This window comes from Microcebus murinus, chromosome 12, assembly GCF_040939455.1.
Source record: "Microcebus murinus isolate Inina chromosome 12, M.murinus_Inina_mat1.0, whole genome shotgun sequence".
Lineage (NCBI taxonomy): Eukaryota > Metazoa > Chordata > Mammalia > Primates > Cheirogaleidae > Microcebus > Microcebus murinus.
This window is the reverse complement of record NC_134115.1, coordinates 84,353,276-84,375,486: the sequence shown is the minus strand read 5'-3', so window position 1 is coordinate 84,375,486 and position 22,211 is coordinate 84,353,276. Positions and strand designations below refer to the sequence as shown.

Below are 22,211 nucleotides of genomic sequence, written 5' to 3'. Positions count from 1 at the left end.
GGATCAGAGTGGGGACTGGGCAGGTGTCAAGGGAGGAGTGGATGGGTAAATTCACACCTAATGAGTGCAGTGTGCACTGTCTGGGGGCTGGGCATGCTTGTAGCTTTGACTTGGTGGTGCAAAGGTAATTTACGTGACCAAAGCATTTGTACCCCCGCAATATTCTGAAATTAAAAAAAAAAAAAGTAGATAAGAGCAAGGTGGATATATAGTGCAGAAAATATTTTACAGGTATAAAACAGCTAAGGTTTTACTTAACTTTTCTGACAGAATAAAAGTGTAGGTTTTATTAGTCAACCACAGTCACAATACAATCATCGTAGATTTCCCCTTCTGTATTCATCCCACCAAACACAAAACAGACCAACACATCGGTCTGGCTTTCCTCACATGAGTCACCACTCAGGGTTACTTCTTTGTTGGCTGAATTCCCTTTCTCAGCTTCACAGTTCAGAGTGACGGAATTTGAATCTTCTTTCTCAGAAGAACACATCACTGGCCAAGGAATGACACACATGGAATGGTCCAATCGTCCAGGGGGTAGGAAAGTATCAAATTTAAGTAAGGTCCATTGCTGTTTTTCTATGTTAGGGAAAAAAAGAAAGGTTCCATGTTAAATTTCCAGACATGCTCAGTGATTTACTATATTAGCTGATTTACAGAAAATAAAGAGGATAAAAACCTAACGGCAGTGCTACTGCTTTAATGACGCATTCCTTACAAGTTTAGATTTCATACCTTTGGATTTGGAATATGGAGCAACCAAACTGAAAAACCAAAGCTCTGTGTCACTTTTTACAGAATGTTCACATCTGTTTAAAGACCCCAGAGAGGCACCTGCTCACCTATGTGATATTGATACATCATGTCCAGTGCTCCAGTGGGAGTCATTCCACCGAAGATGTAGATGTGCTTCCCCACAGCCACAGCTGAGTGGGCAGCACAGCCTCCTGGGGCAGCCCCCGTGGGGCTTAGCTTCTGCCATTTCATGTCACCTGCCAAGAGAAAGTGTAAAGTGTTTTTATTTTTTTTCCCCTCCATTTTACAGATGGAGAAAGTGTTTTATTTAGCACAACATAGGCTAAAATATGGTTTCAAACTTAGCCATCTGCTACAGTGTGCAAGCCAATCACTGAAGGTCATTCACTAAGAGCTCTGAGACGTAATATGGCAAAGTTTGGTGTGCATAAGAGTTATTTAGGGGAGCTTAAAATTCTGATTGGGTAGTCTAGGGAGGGAGGGAGGGGCTCAGTAATAGAGTATTAGCCAGTGTCCCAGGTGATTCTTATGTAGGTGGTCTTTGGAACACACTGAGAAATGTGATACAACCTTCTTTGGTTGTATCTGGCACCTTTAACGGTTCACTATTAATTTCCAGGAAGTAAGTAAGGTTCTGTGTGTGTTTTATACATCAACAGTTCCTCAAAAAGCAACTTTGTGAGTGCTGCCTAGACATTTTCAAAATTTTGCTCACTTCTCCTAACAGTCCTATAAAATTGCTATTACTTCTGTCTACCCCCTTTCTTCTTACAAATAAGCAAACAGAGGCCGGGCGCCGTGGCTCACGCCTGTAATCCTAGCTCTCTGGGAGGCCGAGGCGGGCGGATTGCTCAAGGTCAGGAGTTCGAAACCAGCCTGAGCAAGAGCGAGACCCCGTCTCTACTATAAACAGAAAGAAATTAATTGGCCAACTAATATATATAGAAAAAATTAGCCGGGCATGGTGGTGCATGCCTGTAGTCCCAGCTACTCGGGAGGCTGAGGCAGCAGAATCGCTTGAGCCCAGGAGTTTGAGGTTGCTGTGAGCTAGGCTGACGCCACGGCACTCACTCTAGCCTGGGCAACAAAGCGAGACTCTGTCTCAAAAAAAAAAAAAAAAAACAAATAAGCAAACAGGATTAGAGACAGAAAAAGATTTGTCCCAATCCCTACAGCTTGTGAGTGGCAAAGCTAGAATTGTATTCAGATCTAGCTCCAAAGTCTGCTCTCTGTACTGTAATGGGCTGCCTCAGCACCTACTTCCAACCTATTTTTTCAGGGATATTTGCACCTTCTCAAACAATATTCATTTATTTATTCATTCATTCATGTATTCATTTATTAATAATGTCTCGCTCTGTTGCCCAGGCTAGAGTACAGTTGTGCGATCATAGTTCACTGCAGCCTTGAATTTCTGGGTTTAAGGGATCCTCCTGCCTCAGCCTCCCAAGTATTTGAGAGTACTGGTTTAAGTCACCATTCCTGGCTAATTTTTTAAATTATTATTATTATTTTATTATTTTATTTTTATTTTTGTTTTTTTAGCGTATTATGGGGGTACAAGTGTTAAGGTTAAATATATTGCCCATGCTCACCCTCCCCCCTATTTTTTTTGTGTGTGTGTGTCTGTGTGAGACAGAGTCTCACTTTGTTGCCCAGGCTAGAGTGAGTGCCATGGCGTCAGCTTAGCTCACAGCAACCTAACACTCCTGGGTCCAAGTGATCCTACAGCCTCAGTCTCCTGAGTAGCTGGGACTACAAGCATGAGCCACCATGCCTGGCTAATTTTTTTCTATATATTTTTAGTAAGCCAATTAATTTATTTCTATTTATAGTAGAGACCGGGTCTCGCTCTTGCTCAGGCTGGTTTGGAACTCCTGACCTTGAGTGATCCTCCTCCTCGGCCTCCCATAGTGCTAGGATTCGGGCGTGAGCCACCGTTAAATTATTTTTAAAGAAGGGGTCTTGCCATGTTACCCAGGCTGGTCTTTTTTTTTTTTTTTTTTTTTTTTTTAAGACTAGTCAAGTGCAGTAGTCAGGAGGGGGGAAAGTAATAGAACAAGGAGTTCAATCTGTACCCAGGCTGGTCTTGAACTCCTGGCCTCAAAGGATCCTCCTACCTCAGCCTCCTGAATTGCTGGGATTATAGGTGAGGACCATTGCCTATATAAGCATTTAAATGAGACAGGACATCACTGGATTTTAGGTTTAGAGAGCTATTTGTGTAGGCAGGAAAAATAGATAGGAAGTAGTTCCTCAGCACAAGAAAAAAGGATTTTCTTTTTAAAAAGAAACATTAAAACCCCATTTGACTGCCTGCAAGGAATGCTTTTGTGAAGATAGTTTCCATTGCCAACGCAACGCAGGGGCCTGGCATCTCAGGGCGAAAAGAGAGAGTCACCCAGTATGGCCAAAATTCTAGCCAATGCAGAAATCGCGGCCAGTGTCCCTGGCCTCAGATGTCACCAAGTCAGAGAACCCAGTGCTTGGCAACATAGCTCAAAACACTGCACAGGAGTTCCCATACCTTCTGCCCATTATTCCAATTCTTGTAGTTTGGAACTAGGCAGAACATGTTCATTTGTTCATCCATGCACTCATCACCATATATGCAAGTCATCACCCAATATCTGTCGAACACTGTGCAAAGTGCTGGAAACATACTGGGGAACAACAGAGACAAAGTCCCTGCCCTAAGGGAGCTCACAGCCTGAAGGAATGACGAGAATGAATCCAGGCTCTCCAGGGGCATGTCAGGCCTTCAGATATTTAAAGAAAATACTCCAGCTCTCTCTAACTTTCTTCTTCCCACTGTTTTCACCCATTTAGAATGACGAATGTACAATTCTGGTCACCCCCCTTGATGTTATTCAGGCCCCTCATGGGGTAATTGCTAATGCTTGAAAGAAATCAAGTAGGGAAACACAAAGCATGAAGAACTGTAATGAAAGAGCAGGACTATTGGCAAGATAGGAGAAAATAAATGGCTGAGTACATAGTAAGCACTCAGAAAATGACTTGTTTTTTATTCAGGCCACATTTGACAGAATCTAATGAAGATTCTGCCAGCTGGTCAAGTTACCCACACATAAGAGCAAGGCTATATTCTTTCAAAGGACATTTTAAAAAAATTTAAGCAGACTGGGTGTGGTACCTCATGCCTGTAATCCCAGTACTTTGGGAGGCCAAGGTGAGAGGATCACTCAAGCCCCTAAGTTTGAGAATAGCCTGGGCAACATAGCAAGACTCAATCTCTACAAAAAAAATTAAAAAATTAGTGGGGTGTGGTGGTGTGTTCCTGTAGTCCTAACTACTCGGGAAGCTGAGGCAGGAGGATCGCTTGATCCCAGGAGTTTGAGGTTATAGTGCGTTATGATCCTTCCGCTGTATTTTAGCTTGGGCAATAAACCAAGACCCTGTCTCAAAAAAAAAAAATTTTTTTTAAGTGGACAAGTCCCCAACCCTTCACCCTACTAACTTATATCAATGCAATGGAGATCATCATGGAATTTGTCCCCTGCCAAGCCTCCATGGATGAAGAGCTTTGTCCCTGCTGCCACCATCACATGACCATGTCGGGGAGATGGAGGATTTCCAAGTGTCTCTGGCTGTGACCAGGTCAGAGTATCTAGAAAAGTAAATTCAGTGACAGCAAATGGCAAAGCTATGAAGCAAGAACATGAGAAATACAACAAAGCCTTTTTATCACCTCCTAGCAAGCAGAGATGCTCCAAACAGGAACAAACCTTGGCATCATTCACTCCAATTTACCAACCCAATCCAGGACTTTTCTCTCTACAGCCTGAAGCCTCTGCTCCGACACTTCTAGGGCTGGAGAGCCCACTACCTACATGCTTGCCTTTTCTACTGAGCATTAGGAAGCCATTCCTTGCTTTGAATTTAAAAGGATCTCTTAAGCTTCAACCTAGAACTGCCTCAAGTTAAAATGGGCCTGCTTCTTCTGTAACAGGCCTTCACAGTCTTATTTCAAGACAATACTCTTTTTTTTTTTTTGAGACAGAGTCTCACTTTGTTGCCCAGGCTAGAGTGAGTGCCGTGGCATCAGCCTAGCTCACAGCAACCTCAAACTCCTGGGCTCAAGCAATCTTGCTGCCTCAGCCTCCCGAGTAGCTGGGACTACAGGCATGTGCCACCATGCCCGGCTAATTTTTTCTATATGTATTAGTTGGCCAATTAATTTCTTTCTATTTATAGTAGAGACGGGGTCTTGCTCTTGCTCAGGCTGGTTTCGAACTCCTGACCTCGAGCAATCCGCCCGCCTCGGCCTCCCAGAGTGCTAGGATTACAGGCGTGAGCCACCATGCCCGGCCATATTTCAAGACAATACTCTTAACTGATTCAAAGGGGTGGGGAAAAAAACAGACTACTTTTAAATAAAAGTTAGCAGGGCCACCTGATGTGGCAGTATAGGATAACAGTTAGAACATGGGATTTGAACTTAAAACCAGGTTATCTCACTAAATAACTGAAAAGCCTTTTGCTGGTTACTTCTCTAAGCTTCAGTTTCTATAGCTGTAAAATAGGGATGAGGACAAGACCTGCCTCTCAAGGTTGGATTTAATGAGAGGTATGGATTAAATGGGATAATGTACACAAAGCATGGGTACAACAGGAAAAAAGTATTCAATACATGAGAATTATGAATATGGTTATTATCCATTAACAGTGCAGATGTGTGCTACTGCAGGCAACCCTCCATATCTTCAAAGCTGTACATATATAGAATTCTAGAAAATTAATCATTTCAATATGCCAGAAAAGTCTTATAGGAATACGACAAAAACTATTTGAGACAAAGGTCTGCCAAACAATTTATCTTTGAACAGACATTATGGCATGCCTGTTGGTTGTTGAGGTAGCCCAGTCTCCCAAGGAATATGATTTTAAATAATCTGAAAAGGGTTTTGCACAAATATGTTCATCATGGTATTGTTTGTAATAGAGAAGAATTGGAAATAGCCTAAGTTTTCATCAACAGTTGAATGGTTGGGTTATTGGTATAGCCATGATGGAATACTATGCATTTATTAAAAATGCTGGTGAAGATCTTGTGATTGCATGGAACAATGCTTAAGTGAAAAATAACGGATACAAATACTACATATAGAATTATCTCTGCTCTTAAAAAAATAAGACTGCTAATACACTGAGATGTTAATATTAACAGTAATTTTGGGTGGTAGTATTTTATATATGTTTGTATATATATATATATATATTTTCTTATTATTTCTTACAAAACCAATATTATTTAAAATTTTTAAAACTGCTTTTAAAGATTCACAAAGCCCACTTTCTGGAAAGAGAAAAGTCATAGTGTATAATATATCTTTTCTTTTAGAGACAGAGTCTCTCTCTGTCACCTAGGCTGGAGTGCGGTAGCACAATCATAGCTCACTGCAGCCTTGAACTCCTTGGCTCACGGCCTCCTGCCTCGGCCTCCTGAGTAGCTGGAATTAAAGGCATGAGCCACTGTGTCTGACTCTGTGATGTGTCTTAATTCTCCCAATCTTACTTAGGAAGTTTAAAATTTTACTTATTGCATTTTCTCAAAAAAAGACTGCATCTTTACTATGAAACACACGTGAAAAAGTGTGTCACATGTTATTTGTAATGTGTTATTCATAAATGTCCACATGAGAAAAAGAAATGTAAGTAAATGTTCCTTAGACAACAATTTGGCAAGAGATCTCACAATTTTAAATGTTTATATCACTTTGACCGAGTAATTCCACTTCTCAGCATCTATTTCATATAAATATTTGTAACATGTATAAAGATTATATATAAATATTACTGTAACACTGTCAGCAAAAAGTCCATCAGTAGGAAAATGACTGAATGAATAAGGGATGCCCACAGAAGGATATGTTTGCATGTAAGTTGGTACTGATTTAGAAAGACATTCATGATGTATGATTAAATGAAGAAATAATAATACAGTTAATATTTATTAGTTACTTCCAGGTATTGTGCTATGCACTATATCACATTATCTCATTTAATCTTTACAACTCTTTTTTTTTTTTTTATTTTTCTTTTCTACAAACTTTACAACTAGTCTATAATCTTTACAACTCTTTGTGGAAAGTACTATCATTATCTTTATTTTACATACCAGCAAAATAAGGCCAAGAAAAATTAAATGATTAGCCTAAAGTAACACAGAAAGTATGTGTCAGGCCAGGGATGGTGGCTCATGCCTATAATCAGCAATTTGGGAGGCTAAGGCGGGAGGATTTCTTGAGCTCAGGAATTTGAGACCAGCCTGGCAAGGGCAAGAACCCATCTCTACAAAAAATAGAGAAATTAGCTGGGTGTGGTGGTGCATGCCTGTAGTACCAGCTACTTGGGAGGCTAAAGCAAGAGAATCGCTTGAGCCTAAGAGTTTAAAGTTGCAGTGAGCTATGATGACACCACTGCACTCTAGCCCCGGCAACAGAGTGAGATTTTTGTCTCAGAAAAAAAAAGAAAGAAAGAAAAAAAGTAGGTGTCAGATCTGGTCCTGAGTCCAGGTCATGTGACTTCAAAGTTCATGCTTTCAACTGCTAAGATTTACCCATACTCCCCAAAAGTAAGCTTTAGAACAGTATTTATAAGTTGATTTCATGTATGTGTTAATTTTAAGTGCTTATATAATTTCAAATTCATAGAAAATTCATATATGTACATATATACATGTATGTATAATTTACAAATGCATAGGAAAATCTGGAAAGAGACATTGGAACTTCTAACAGTGTTTACTTCTGTATGGGGAGTGAAAAGAAAAGGCTAAAGGGGAAACTTTTACTTTTTTACTTTATAAACTATACTATTTAAGTTTTTAAAATTGATTATTCCTTTTAACATGCCAATTTTATCAGCTAAGGAATATAACAGAGAAGTCTAGATGTGAGACACTCAGCCATAGTTTCGTTTTCTAACCTCTGCTTCCTACATCAGGTAAGCTGCAGGCCGGGGTGGCCCCAACCAGGTAAGTGGCAGCCCCGAGGTACCCGCTAGTCCATACTTGCGTCAAACACATGCAGCTTCACATCCTGCACAGGCTGGGCGCCTCTCTCTCCGCCCCCAAAGACATACAGCTGGTTTCCAATGGCTGCCGATGATGTGTGGAATGTTCTTGGGGATGGTGGCGGGCTGGTCACTTCTGGTGTGGTCCAAGTCCTGGTTTCTGGTCCAGAGAGAAGGCAAGCACCTTAAACCCCCAGGCTGAGAAGCCTCTGACCTGACACTGGGGCTGGTCAGGGTCACCTTCCTACCCGCTTCCCCAAGGGGAAAAGCACAGTTTTAGACAGAGATCTCACACTCACCACTGTCAAGGGTGATGCTTAGATTTGCTCAGACAGACCAACATCCCCAAGATTGAAAAGCCATAAATACAATTAAGAGTGAGGTGAGTTTGTTTTTGGAGGCCTTCAAATACCCTTACTGAACCATCTTCCACTTTGCTCACTACTGTGCCCAGTGCCCATTGCAAGGAGCCCGACATCTGCTAAAATTCATTCTTACTACATGCCAGAGTCCAAATGTGCCACATTTCCCAGAAAATGTGGCCATTAAAAGAAAACAGACAATGTTATTACAGTTTCAGTAGCAGTAATAATAATCCCTACTAAGCAGTAAGTGCTAAATAAATACTAGTTTCCTCATTTTACAGATAAGAGAATTGAAGCAGAAATAAAGTCACTTGTTTAAGATGACATGGCTAGTAAATGGCTGAATTGTAATTTAAATTCTGCTTCAATAACACCAAGATCTATGTATGTTCTACTCTTTTTTTTTTTTTTTTTGAAAGAGAGTCTCACTCTGCTGCCTGGGCTACAGTGCCGTGGCATCAAGCCTAACCCACAGCAACCTGAAACTCCTGGGCTCATGCAATCCTTCTGCCTCAGCCTCCCAAGTAGCTGGGACTACAGGCATGTGCCACCATGCCTGGCTAATTTTTTCTATGTATTTTTACTTAGCCAATTAATTTCTTTCTATTTTTAGTAGAGACAGGGTCTCACTCTTGCACAGGCTGGTTTCAAACTCCTGACCCAGTGCTAGGATTACAGGCATGAGCCACTGGGCCTGGCCTACTCTTCTGACTTGAGAATAAAATTTCACCACCTGGATAGATGTATAGAAGCTTATTTCTTCTTAGAATGAAGCATGGATTGTTACAGAAGCAGATGAGTTAATTGAACACCTTCCTTGGGCAGAATCATTGCCCTGAGCACTGTGCCATGCCCACTGTCTTCACTCCATCCTGGGAGGTGGGTGGAAAGTGTCTCCACCTTGCAGATGAGGAAACTGAAGCTCAGAATACTTAAATCCTTTCCTGCAGTCACAGCACTTCTGAGTTGCAGAGCAGGGGTTTAAATGCAGATCTATCAGAATCTCGTACTTGCTCCACCATAACACACCAAGAATTATTTCTTGTGTGGGAAATGCTGTGCCTTTTGTGAAAGGTCTGCAATCAACATATAAAATGCTGCATGAAGCATATGCATATGTGTGAGGTTCAAACATGAACCCATATGCCGAACAAGCCTCAGCCTATATCCAAAGCAAAATGTAACTGTCTCTACAGCTACAGATCTTGGAAAGCTTTTGGATCTTAGAGGTAGAAGGCATACAACCTCCAGGGTCTGAAGATCCTGGGGCTGTTTGCTGCCAAGTCAAACACTAGCACAAATAATCACAAAGGAGTCCTAAGCCATTTGAGGGACTTGCCTTGGTAACAAAAGCAACTGACAGATTTTTTGTATTTCTTGGGCATGGTGTCAAATTATAATTTCTAGGAGAGAAAAATAAAAGGAAAGATAGAAAATAAATTCCTTTGATAGAAGCTTTCCAAATTCTCACTGTATTTTATTTAAATGGATGCCATCATTGAAAATCAAAGCCCAGTGTTCCAGAACTGATTCCCATCTGCCAAACCTTAACTACATCAACCACAACAAATATTACTCATCACTAACTACGTGCCAGTTACTGAGTTAACTTAAATCCTTACCAAATTAACAAGGTAGGAACTATTATTATCCCTTTGTGACAGAAAACCAAAGCAGAGAGGTTAAATCACTTGCTCAAGGTCATGGTTAGTGCACAGCAAACTGATCTGATCTGTGCTCTTTTTTTTTTTTGAGACAGAGTCTTGCTTTGTTGCCCAGGCTAGAGTGAGTGCCATGGCGTCAGCCTAGCTCACAGCAACCTCAAACTCCTGGGCTCAAGCAATCCTCTTGCCTCAGCCACCCGAGTAGCTGGGACTACAGGCATGTGCTACCATGCTTGGCTGATTTTTTTCTATACATATTAGTTGGCCAATTAATTCTTTCTATTTATAGTAGAGACAGGGTCTCGCTCTTGCTCAGGCTGGTTTCAAACTTCTGACCTTGAGCAATCTGCACGCCTCGGCCTCCCAGAGAGCTAGGATTACAGGTATGAGCCACCACGCCCGGCCTGATCTGTGCTCTTAACCACCACACTATATGCTACTACTCCTAGCAAACTAGCTTCATAATCAGCCAAGCAATTTGCTGAATGTCTATTCTACCCTGTTCCCAGTTGTGATAACCCAAAATGTTTTCAGATATGGCCAAATGTCCCTTAATATAATTTTATTGTTTTCAGATCCTGCTAATAGTTAAAATTCCTATTTTTCTATGAGGTCAGCAAAGTTAAATGGATTAATTAGTATAATCCAAATATACTAAAATTATAACTGTATTTATGTATGCATATGTGAGTATTTATATGTATTTATAAATAAATATAAATATATAAATAAAATAACCTTTGGTTACTTACCAGGATTCAGGACTTGTAGACAATTTTGATTTCCTGATTGGTTGGCACCTCCAAATACCCAGATCCTGTTGGGTGTGCAGGTGGGAATAAAGCTGGCATGCTCATACCGGGGCAAGAGGCCCTCATAGGTGGCCAAATCCCACCGGTGTGTTCCTAGAAAACATTTTACCCAGTTCCTATATTAGGGCTGACAACTGTTTATACTGGTTGGCAAAGTTGTAGCACTCTGGGAGGCCGAGGTAGGCAGATCGCTCAAGGTCAGGAGTTTGAAATTAGCCTGAGCAAGAGCGAGACCCCACCTCTACTATAAGTAGAAATAAATTAATTTATATTAGTTCGAGACTAGCCTGAGCAAGAGCAAGGCCCCGTCTCTACTAAAAATGGAAAGAAATTAGTTGGACAACTAAAAATATATAGAAAAAATTAGCTGGGTACAGTGGGGCATGTCTGTAGTCCCAGCTACTAGGGAGGCTGAGGTAGGAGGATCACTTGAGCCCAAAAGTTTGAGGTTGCCGTGAGCTATGCTGACGCCACGGCACTCTAGCCTAGGCAACAGAGTGAGATTCTGTCTCAAAAAAAAAAAAAAAAAAAAGCTGGGGAAGGTAGAAGAAGCCTAAAAGCATAAATGAACAAACATCAACTCACTTAAAGGGAAAGTTGTCAACCTCCAAAAAGTTCTATAGTAGACATTTTGAGGGCTGTCTACCTAGTCCATAAACTTTCACTGTCTCCACTCCCCTAAGCACACGGGTAGATTCTAGGTGATATGTTTGTACTACAACATCTTGAGTTTATTTATTTATTTTGAGACAGAGTCTTGCTCTGTCACCTAAGCTGGAGTTCAGTGGCACGAACATAGCTCACTGCAGCCTTGAACTCCTGGGCTCAAGTGGTCCTCCTGTCTCAGCCTCTTGAGTAGCTGGGACTACAGGTGTGCATCACTGCACCAGGCTAATTTTTAAACATTTCTGTAGAGATGGAGTCTCACTATGTTGCTCAGGCTGGTGTTGAACTCCTGGCCTCAAGCGATCCTCCCACCTCAGCCTCCCAAAGTACTGGGATTACAGGCATGAGCCACTGTGCCTGGTGTGCACCTTGACTTTCTAACATTAGCTGCTTGGGTCTGAGGTAACCCCCTGACCCAAAATGGACCACTCAGATCCACTGCTTCCATGCTCTCATGAGGTCACACTATACTTCCTGCCCTTAGATTCAGCGAAACACTCCTGTATCTGTACAAGTAAATTCCTTTTCCTTTGCTGGTTTAAGTGGGTCTCTGCTACCTAGAACTAAATGATTCTGGCTAAAATAAGTTCAGGGAATAATAATACCTAACCTTTATTAGTTATTTTAGTTAGTAAACCACTTACACAGGACCTTCACAGGCATCATCTTGTTAGATCATTACAACTGCCATGTGAAGCAAGGTATTATCCCCACTTTACAGGACACTAAGGTCCAGATGGTTTAGATCAATGGCCTCCGCCCTTTTTGGCATGAGGTGGGGTTGGAGCTCAAGTGGTGATGTGAGGAATGGGGAGGGGAGCAGCTGTAAATAAAGATGAAGCTTCCCTCCCTCACCCACTGCTCACTTCCTTCTGTGCTCCTTCCTAAGTTTTATGTCAGACAATTTTTCCATGGAATGGGGGTGGGGGTGGTGCAGAGCTCTGTGGCCCAGTCCCTAACAGGGGTCTGGGGACTGCAGGTTTTGATGGTTTAGCCACAGTCACAAAGCTATTAATTAACACACTGACTGCCACACACAAAAAAAAACCCAGAAACTTTTTCTTGGGGCCACAGTGTTTTATTACAAAAATAGAATAAAAACTTTAAGTGTAATTTAAAGGCAATCATAAAGAGAAAAATGAAATTTGTTGGCTTTTATTCATTTTATCCACAGTTTTAGAATTAAATTGTCAATATTAATTGTAACAATAAGAACATCAACAAGTAAGGTTTATATATGCTTCATGTGGCCCCGGGGTCAAAACTAGAGTAAGTTAAATACAACTCTCATGGCAGTTAATGTGTTAATAGGTTGCAATAAAGATGTAATTGAACTAGACAGTGAGAGCCTTGAGAGCTGGAATAGATTTAATTTACCTTTGATTTCTTAGTGCAGGGAGTAGAAATTCAAATGCCTAGACAATAGCAGGGACTGTGGCAAACTGAAAAATGACAGCCTAGTGACTGGTAGCAGCTCAGCTCCAGATAGTTATGGGTGTGTAGACATGCAGGCCTACTCATGTCAGATCTCCCAAAATTGTCAAGAGATGCCAAACAATTTCAATATTTTAAATTTTCTTTTAGAGACAGGGTATCACTCTGTCACCCAGGCTGCAGGGCAGTGGTGTGGTCATAGTTCATTGTAGCCTCAATCTCCTGGGTTCAAGTGATCCTCCCACCTTAACCTCCCAAGTAGATGGAATTACAGACATGGGCACCATGCCCTGTTAATTTCAAAGTGCTGGGATTATAGGCATGAGCCATCATGCCTGGCCCTTGATTTTTTTTTTTGTTTTTTTGAGACAGAGTCTCGCTTTGTTGCCCAGGTTAGAGTGAATGCCGTGGTGTCAGCCTGGCTCACAGCAACCTCAAACTCCTGGGCTCAAGCGATCCTACTGCATCAGCCACCCGAGTAGCTGGGACTACAGGCATGCACCACCATGCCTGGCTCATTTTTTCTATATGTATTAGTTGGCCAATTAATTTCTTTCTATTTATAGTAGAGACGGGGTCTCACTCTTGCTCAGGCTGGTTTTGAACTCCTGACCTTGAGCAATCCGCCCGCCTCGGCCTCCCAGAGTGCTAGGATTACAGGCATGAGCCACGGCGCCCAGCCCTGGCCCTTGATTTTTATATGTAGACTCCTGCACACTTGATGGGGAAACAATTCAAGATTAAAACAATGTGGCAGGCCGGGCGCTGTGGCTCACGCCTGTAATCCTAGCTCTTGGGAGGCCGAGGCGGGCGGATTGCTCAAGGTCAGGAGTTCAAAACCAGCCTGAGCAAGAGCGAGACCCCGTCTCTACTATAAATAGAAAGAAATTAATTGGCCAACTGATATATATATAAAAAATTAGCCGGGCATGGTGGCGCATGCCTGTAGTCCCAGCTACCCGGGAGGCTGAGGCAGAAGGATCACTCAAGCCCAGGAGTTTGAGGTTGCTGTGAGCTAGGCTGACGCCACGGCACTCACTCTAGCCTGGACAACAAAGTGAGACTCTGTCGCAAAAAAAAAAAAACAATGTGGCAATGTTACATGGACCCAAGAGAACACAGATGTGGGTCACCGGTTTTCAACTTCTGCTCTTGTGGATAGTATAATCACTTATTAGTTATTAGTTCAATTATTCATTCATTCTTCCAAATACTTATAGAGCACCTACTCTGTGCTAAGTGCCATAGTAGTGGCTGGGGTTACAATGATGAGCCAAATAACCACGTTCCCTTTTTTTTTTTTTTTTGAGACAGAGTCTCGCTTTGTTGCCCAGGCTAGAGTGAGTGCCGTGGCGTCAGCCTAGCTCACAGCAACCTCAAACTCCTGGGCTCCAGTGATCCTTCTGCCTCAGCCTCCTGGGTAGCTGGGACTACAGGCATGCGCCACCATGCCCGGCTAATTTTTTTATATATATATCAGTTGGCCAATTAATTTCTTTCTATTTATAGTAGAGACGGGGTCTCGCTCTTGCTCAGGCTGGTTTCGAACTCCTGACCTTGAGCAATCCGCCCGCCTCGGCCTCCCAAGAGCTAGGATTACAGGCGTGAGCCACAGCGCCCGGCCACCACGTTCCCTTTTGTGGGGCAGACAGATAAGAAACAATCACATGTGTCAGGGCAGCAAAGGGGGGATAGGATAGACAAGTACATGATACTATGGACACATAGTCAGGTAGTGCCTAAATGAGTCCATAGGTATCAGGGAAAGTGGCCTGACAGAAGTGCCATTTAATCTGGGGTCAGAAAGAGGAAGAGTAGCCAGATGATAAGGCAAAGGAAGAGGCTTCCAAGCAGAGGGAACATTATGTGCTAAGGCTTGGAGGCCAGAGAGTTTAAGATGTGCTGAAGGAACTGAAGGATATTCAGTGCAGCAAATACGGGATGTGAAAAGCCAAGAAATGAGGTTGGGAAAGGCCTGCAATCAGGGAGTGACATGGTCAGATTTGCATTTTAGGCAATATTCTCTGGATAGGTATGGAAAATGTACTGCATAGTGGGTAAACCTGGAAATAAGGAGACCAGGGACGGTGCTGTTTTAACAGTCTAGTTGAGAGAGAACAGTGGCTTGGACTACATTAGTAGTAGTGGAAATAGACAGACATGGGTGATGATAAGAGATATTTAGCACTTGGTGATTAATTGAATATGTGGGTAGAAGGAGAGGTGAGAGTCACTGATGTCTCTGAGAGAAATATTTGATGAGTAAATGGCCAGATGGTCAGGGCACCATATGGGTTCTTTCCCCCAAAACAAGGAGGTTTTGGTCATATGAATGTGTGTCAGGGGTCTGCTGGGATCTTAAGGACCTGTCAAGTGATGTTCATTTTTTTTATAGGAAAACCCCATGGTCTGGTTTGAACTGGTGTTCTTAGGAATGCTCTGCTCACAGCTGGCAGCACAAAGCTCTGTTCTCTGGCCACAGGGCATGTGCTCTGCAGCTGCTGGTCTTACCCAGATCGATGGTGTGCACGTCTGAGAAGCTTCTGTTTGGATTTGCTCCCCCAACAATGAAGATCTTCCCTCTCTTGGCATCACCAACTGGGGGTAAATATAAGCAGCTATGGCCAACTCGAGCACAGGGGCTGTCTCCAGGGAGAGTCAAGGTGTACCTGCCAAAGGGAGGAAGTGTTCAGGAGGCCTGAGCAGAGAATAGATGCAGCAGTGTGTTCTTTCCATTCCTCACGAAATATTCATCAGAATGAAGGATCTTATACATACATAGACACTTACATTGTATCCAGCAAAGCAGCACTTCCCTGATTAATATTAGTATCTTCCCATCTTCCCTTTGCACACAGACTTTGGCTTTTCAATTTTGTAACTATTTTCATCTCATAGTAATCTAGTGGGGATGCAGTGGGCTAGTAATTGTCCCCATTTGGTAGACAGGGAAACTGACATCCAGAAATGTTCATTGGTATGTCTTGGCACAGGATGGTGGCTACGAACACAGTTTGTGAATTCAGACAGATCTGCTTCATGTCCTAGCTCAGGTACTTTTTAGATGTGTGGCCTTTTGGAACCCACTTTGCCTTTCTGAACTTTAGTTTCCTCATTTGTAAAGCAAGCACAGCAATAGTTCTCACCCCAAAAGGCGACTGTGAAGACTAAGACAAGGTCTCACAATGGTACAGGGAAGAACCCAATAAATGGTGGCTAGAGCTTCATGAGCAACTGAGTAGGAACCTACAGCCCCAAGGATCTTGCCACCAGCCAATGATGCTTCCCCATAAAAAAAAAATTCTCTAGAATTTATTGATTCCAAGAGCCTTTCCAGATTATTCATAAAGCTCCATCTGATGGAAGCCAAGGCTAGAACTCTGAAAACTCAAATATGAATTCAGTCATTCCACCCTCTGAAGTCATTTGGAATGCTAACTGAGAAAATACACTTCCAGCTTCCTGGTTGGAAAGGAAAATTCCAGGCTGTTTTTCAGGCCCAGTCTGTCTTGACCTCTCTGGTATTTGATTCTCCTCACCCTCCCTCCTTCTTGTGCTCTTCCCCTAACCTGAGAATGAGTCTCACTCTGTTGCCTGGGCTAGAGTGCAGTGGCATCACCATAGCTCACTACAACCTCAAACTCCTGGACTTCAGCAATCCTCCTGCCTCAGCCTCCCTAGCAGTTGGGACTACAGGCACAAACCACGATGCCCAGCTAATTTTTCTAGTTTTAGTAGAGATGGGGTCTCACTCTTGATCAGGCTGGTCTCGAACTCCTGGGCTCAAGCAATCCTCCTGCCTAGGCCTCCCAGAGTGCTAGGATTATAAATGTGAGCCCCCATGCCCAGCCCTGGCTGCTCTTTCTGTCTCCTTCTCTGACTCCTTTCATACCAGCCTGCTCCTAACTCTCACTATACTTGGGCTTCTCTTTTCCTCAGTCTACTTTGCTTATTTGATTAATTTTATCTGTATTGATGGCTTCAATTACCACCCACCTATTACTACATATTCATCAGTGGTTTCCAAATCTCTATTTCTTATTCAGATCTCTCTTCTTATGTCACTTAATCTTAGTTCTATTATCATCATTTGAATTTTACAACTGAGGAACTGAGGCTTAAAAAGGTTAAATAACTTACCCAAGAGCACACAGCCTTCCAGAGAGACAGTGGATAACACAAAAAAATTCCTGCCTTCATAGCCCTTACAGACTAGTTGGGAAGAGAAACATTAAACAATTTCACAAATATCTATTTTAGTTAAATTGTGAAATAAAGGAATACAGGATATATAGTATGAGAACAAATCATAGGAGGGCTTTATCCTGTAAAGGGGGGGAATGGGTAGTCAGAAGAGGTTTCCCAAAGACACACCATTTGAACTGAGATCTGAAGTATGAGTAGACATTTACTGGGCAAAGACAGAGATGGAAGGTGGGGGGAAAGAGAAGTCCAAGCAGAAGGACCAGAATGTATGGTACCTGAGTGGGACAGTGCAGAGAATGTTAAAAGAGAAAGAGAACAAAGGAATGAACAAGGGGATTAGAGGTTGGAAAGACAGACAGAAACAGATTTTGCAGGGCCCATTGGGCCAGTGTAAGGAATCTGATTTTTATCTTTTTTTTTTTTTTCGGGTTTTTATCTTAAGAACATCAGGGAGGAACAAAAGGGTTTTAAACTAGGGAATGCCACGATCAGATGTATTCTGGATACTGAGCAAGATGGATACAGGGAAGGTAGATTAGATGCTCTCCTTCACGGTCCTGCAGACACACTGCCACCTCTCTACAGGCTTATGCAGTCCTGCCTCAGCACTGGTCACACCTTATCACCATCACCTGCTTGTCTGTAGCCCCACCTACATGGAGACTATTTACTTTTGTACCTCCAACACCTACACAGCAGCTGCCCCTATCAGGCCAGTGTTAGCTGTTGAATTAAGGGTTGGTTGAACAAGCAGCCAATAAACAGTGAAGGCAGTTTAACCCAAATCTAATTTCCCAAAAATCTTAAAAATGAGTCACAGCTTCGGGGAAGACACAGCTTTGGAACTGAAAATGCCAGATGGTCAGTGCCTTACTCTTCCTGGTAAATGGATTTTAATAAAATCAACATCTGTTCTGTGATAATTATTGTTCCCCTATCTTTCCTCTGAGGACCTTCTCAGACAGTTTGAGTCTAATTACCAGAAACTGCAGGCAGTTTCATCTCTACCCTTTTTCGTAGATGATCAGATGTTAGTAAACTACTTCTAAATGAAATAAAAACTCATGTTTTTCCATGTCTGAATCCTTCCTTACAGACCATGTTGCTTTCCTGGGCTTGTCTCCAGGCTCCAAGACTGGCAGTTGCTTCATGGTGTCCTATGCATAAGAAAGAAAGGTACTTTTTAGACATTTATGGCTGTTTTCTTCCTAAAACACAGGACAAATCAGGGTATCCTCCTCTTTAAAACCTTTTCTGTTGAATGTACCAATGTCTAGGGCCAAATCAATTTGAATAAAGCATCACCAACCTATTGATATATTCTTATAATTGGGAGGCAAATATAACACAACTTTCTTGTTTTTTTTTTTTATTATTATTATTTGTGGTAATCTGTTAAACATAATACAACTTTCTTAACACAACTACCGAAGTTTTTTGGCTAAAGTTTTCTATTTGTGATTCCCGTGGGGAAGAGGCGTATATCAAAATAAAATTTCAGAGGTCATAAGTTGTTTATGTTTATCAAAAGATAAAACATTTAAAGAGGCTGAAAAATACTGAACTCTAGGATAAATCTTGGCTTCAGCATGGCATAGAAGGTAAGGCCTTCTGTCTCAACCTTCTTTCCAGAGACTCACCTCCACAATCTCTTGCAATATTGGGCTGCTTGCTGCTCCACTAACATGGCAGGCCTTTTCATAACTCTGCAGCCTGCGCTGCTTCCCCTACTGGAATGTTCCCTTCCATTCTGGTAAATTTGCAAACTCCTAGTAAACCTCCAAAGCCCAGTCAAGGTCAAAAGTCCCTTCTTCAGTGAAACCTTCCCTGATGTGTTGCTTTCCACTTCCCCCCCTCCCCTCAAGTTACTTCCTTTTCCCTCTGGGTTCTGAAGCTATCTATTAAGCCACCAACATTGTAGGAATCACTCTGAATGTAATTATGTATTTAAAAATCTTTACACTAGATTCTAGATTAAATTCCTAGAGGGCTGGGCCTGTCAGATTCTCTCAGAAAATCTACCAATGGACCCGGCATAGAGTAAAAGTCAGCGAGGGTGAGGGGCTGAAGAAGGAAAATGGGTTAATGGAGAGATGAACGGTTAAAGCTCACTTGCAGTGTAGGCCAGTGACCTAAATGCAGAGTTCAGTGGCCTAGGCTTTGGGGGCACGGACCTCCTGTTGCCGCCCCCACTACCCACCCCGCAAGTCTCATCCCCACGTGGCAGCTCTAGGGGACGGGAGACAGGGTCGGGAGAGAATAAGCTGGTTCCTTTGGGTCAGTGTGGCCCGGCCAGAGAGGAGGTCCTCCCCAGCTCTTTCCGCCCGGCCCGAGCCCGCTCTCCCCAAAGGAGGATGTGGCCTCCCTTGCCTGGGATCCGGCTAGGCCGGAGGTCCTAAGACCCCCCCCCAAGTCCCGCACAGCATTACCTGCAGCGGCTCAAGTCAGTCCTGGGCTGTGGCTCCGCCCCGGTGGGGGCGGGGCTTGCTCTCGCCCCTCCCCGCAGGCCCCGGAAGCGAGTCGGGGCCAACCGCTGCCCTGCTCCTGCCGCGGGAGGGCGTGGAGGCGCCCCCGGATCCGCGCGTCGGTCTGGCTGTGTTTCTCGGGCGCCGAGCAGCCGGGCGTCCCTCCCCTGAGGAGTAAATAAGCCAGGGCTCCTTGGAAACGAGTTACAAGCAACATGCCCGGGGTTGGGCGTCCGTGGGGTGACCCGAACTCCTACCGCAGCTGATCTATCCTAAAGAGGCTGACAGTTACATTTTTCAGTTACGGCGGTGGTTAGAAATGGTTTCTAAAGGGGAGAGTGTGCTTTCTTACGTCTGCAGTCTGCCGGAGCAGTCTTCAGGCCGGTCCAAGCTTTGGTGCCTTCAGTAGCTAACTCAATCCATAATGGCCGTTTGTCGTTACGGAGGGGGCTACGCGGAGCAAGACAACACCGTGGCCTCCGGGAGTTTACACTCTAGACAGGGATTAAACAGAAAGACTACTGGGTACGATTGTAAAGGTGTCCAAGGGATAAAACGTTTATCAATGAGACTATCTGTTCTTGGGGAAGTTACTTTTCTCTGAGTCTCAGTGTCGTCTGTAACGTGGAGCTAGTAAGATTTCTGTCCTAGTTGTGGGGAATATACGAGACAAGGCATGTAAGAAGCTCAGTACCTAGTGGCTGGTGCAGAGCTAGTCCTCTGTCAAGGTTAAGGCTATTCCTGGCTAAAAATGAACAATGTCTCTATACGTGTTAATCTGCATTATCTCTGATCTAGTTCATAACTCTAAGTTCCCTATGACTTTCCTGAAAGTGGGAGAGGTGGCTCACTTCTGTCTCTGAGAACCCCACTCACAGTTGTTGTGTCCTAGGAAATACAGGAAACAGCTGAGGTTGGCAACAAGAGCTCCTAGAGTACAGAGCTATGGTAGCTTAGTGGGGAAGAGGTCAGACATACTTGGGATCAAATCCAGGCTCCAGCACTAACCATCTGCCTCTGACATTTGGTAAGTTCATTACCCACGCTGAACACTAGTTTCCTCATCTATAGAATGGAGATAGTAATACCCGTTGTGCAGAAAGAGCCGTTGGAGGATTTGATAATACAGGTAAAAGGCCAACTTTTATTTATTTTTTATTTTTTTTTAATTTTAATTCTTAATCTTAATTCTTTAAATCACTGCAAACATCAAGACTTAAAGGCCAACTTTTAAAAGGAATCTTTTATGCCTTAGATGAAGCTAAGACCTAAAAAAAATAAAAATAAAAAAAATAAAAGGAATCTTTTAGCAACTTAAAACCATAACAAAAATTTGTTGACAAAATGGAATTCAGGGTCTGCAGCTTTCCTCATTGCCCAAATATCCTATTTCAAATACATGGAGTCTTCATGAATTCCCATATTAATGGAAAAATCTCCACTGCCTATCTACCAAAGAGGAGTTTAAGAGTCACTCTGCTCTCCTTTAGGAAAGAAAATCAATGCTATGTTGGCTCTGCCATATGTCCATGTGCATCTGGATTGAGATTTCTGCTCAAAGCTGCAGAATGCTTTGACGTCCCCTGTATTTTTGGCTAGGTCTATTTCAAGGTGCTGTGCTGGAGTGGCGTATCAACAAAAAAATTTGGAAGAGATTTGTGGGCAAAATGGCAACCAGTTTTCATCATGGGACCTATGTAATTTTTTTTTTAAGAGACAGAGTCTCACTTTGTTGCCTAGGCTAGAGTGAGTGCCGTGGCATCAGTCTAACTCACAGCAACCTCAAACTCCTGGGCTCAAGCGATCCTCCTGCCTCAGCCTCCCTAGTAGCTGGGACTACAGGCATGTGCCAGCATGCCTGGCTAATTTTTTCTATGTATTTTTAGTTGGCCAATTAATTTCTTTCTATTTTTAGTAGAGACGGAGTCTCATCCTTCCTCAGGCTGGTCTCGAACTCCTGAGCTCAAACGATCCACCTGCCTTGGCCTCCCAGAGTGCTAGGATTACAGGTATGAGCCAGCATGCCCAGACTATATATTTATTTTTCACATAGCATTTATACTGTATCACACTTAAATTACTTATTATTTAAGTAACCTAGAGATGATTTAAAGTATACAGGAGGATGTGGGACCTGTGTTTTTAGAGTAGAAATCACATTTGAGAATGCTGAAATAAATGTTTGAGATCTATATTTTAAAATGGAAATCAAGACCCAGTGAGTTAAAATGACTTACCCATATAAATGGCAGAATCTCTTGTTTTGTACAAAGAGAACTAGGAACACATTCCAGTCACTGAGCTCTGTACACTGTACACCAAACCACGCAATTTGTGTCTATCACCTCTCCCAAAAACTTGCCCAGCACTCCAAGGAATGAATGCTTTCCTCCTTTTTTTCTGCTGTGGGTGAGGTGTGTCTGCAGGAGGCAGCTTCTTGCTGCTAGGCAATGTGGCACTGTGAGGACAGCCACATCCTGGAACGGCGCACCACCGACCTATTCACTGACTCACCTGCAAGAGAAGCAAGGAATGCTGGTGACACCTTCCTTTTAAGCATTTTATAGTTTAGAAAGAACATTCATATCCATCTCCCTATTTGTCTTCCTTCCCACTTCTGAGAAAGTATCTTGTGTAGGATTTATTCCCAATTACTGAGGTTCAGAGATGAAAAGTGAACTGTCAGTTGTGCAAAGAGGATTGTAATGAAAGGAAAGCCAAGCAACAATAGCATCTTTTCCCATTTGGATTTTTTTCTCCAGAAAGCTCTGAACATATTTGTCCCTTTACTTTTTTCCCCTAAAG

At 42.8% G+C, this 22,211-nt stretch overlaps 1 protein-coding gene across 3 annotated transcripts; it reads right to left on the bottom strand.

The window, feature by feature from the left end:
- Positions 1-207: 207 nt before the first annotated feature.
- RABEPK (Rab9 effector protein with kelch motifs) lies at positions 208-21,920 on the bottom strand. 3 transcript variants are annotated; one of them, XM_020289473.2, is made up of 10 exons: positions 21,644-21,912; positions 19,759-19,900; positions 19,371-19,573; positions 18,040-18,098; positions 15,247-15,404; positions 10,576-10,728; positions 7,793-7,954; positions 4,238-4,387; positions 846-995; positions 208-582 (listed from the first exon to the last, which is right to left on the bottom strand). In XM_020289473.2, the coding sequence occupies exons 4-10, from the start codon at positions 18,090-18,092 to the stop codon at positions 290-292; spliced, it is 1,119 nt and encodes a 372-aa protein (XP_020145062.2). In that variant the 5' UTR covers positions 18,093-18,098; positions 19,371-19,573; positions 19,759-19,900; positions 21,644-21,912; the 3' UTR covers positions 208-289. The 3 variants fall into 3 exon arrangements, with proteins under 3 accessions (XP_020145062.2, XP_075865151.1, XP_075865150.1); XM_076009036.1 differs by lacking the exon at positions 846-995 and having other exon boundaries at positions 19,371-19,900; positions 21,644-21,920; XM_076009035.1 differs by lacking the exon at positions 4,238-4,387 and having other exon boundaries at positions 19,371-19,900; positions 21,644-21,920.
- Positions 21,921-22,211: the final 291 nt, after the last annotated feature.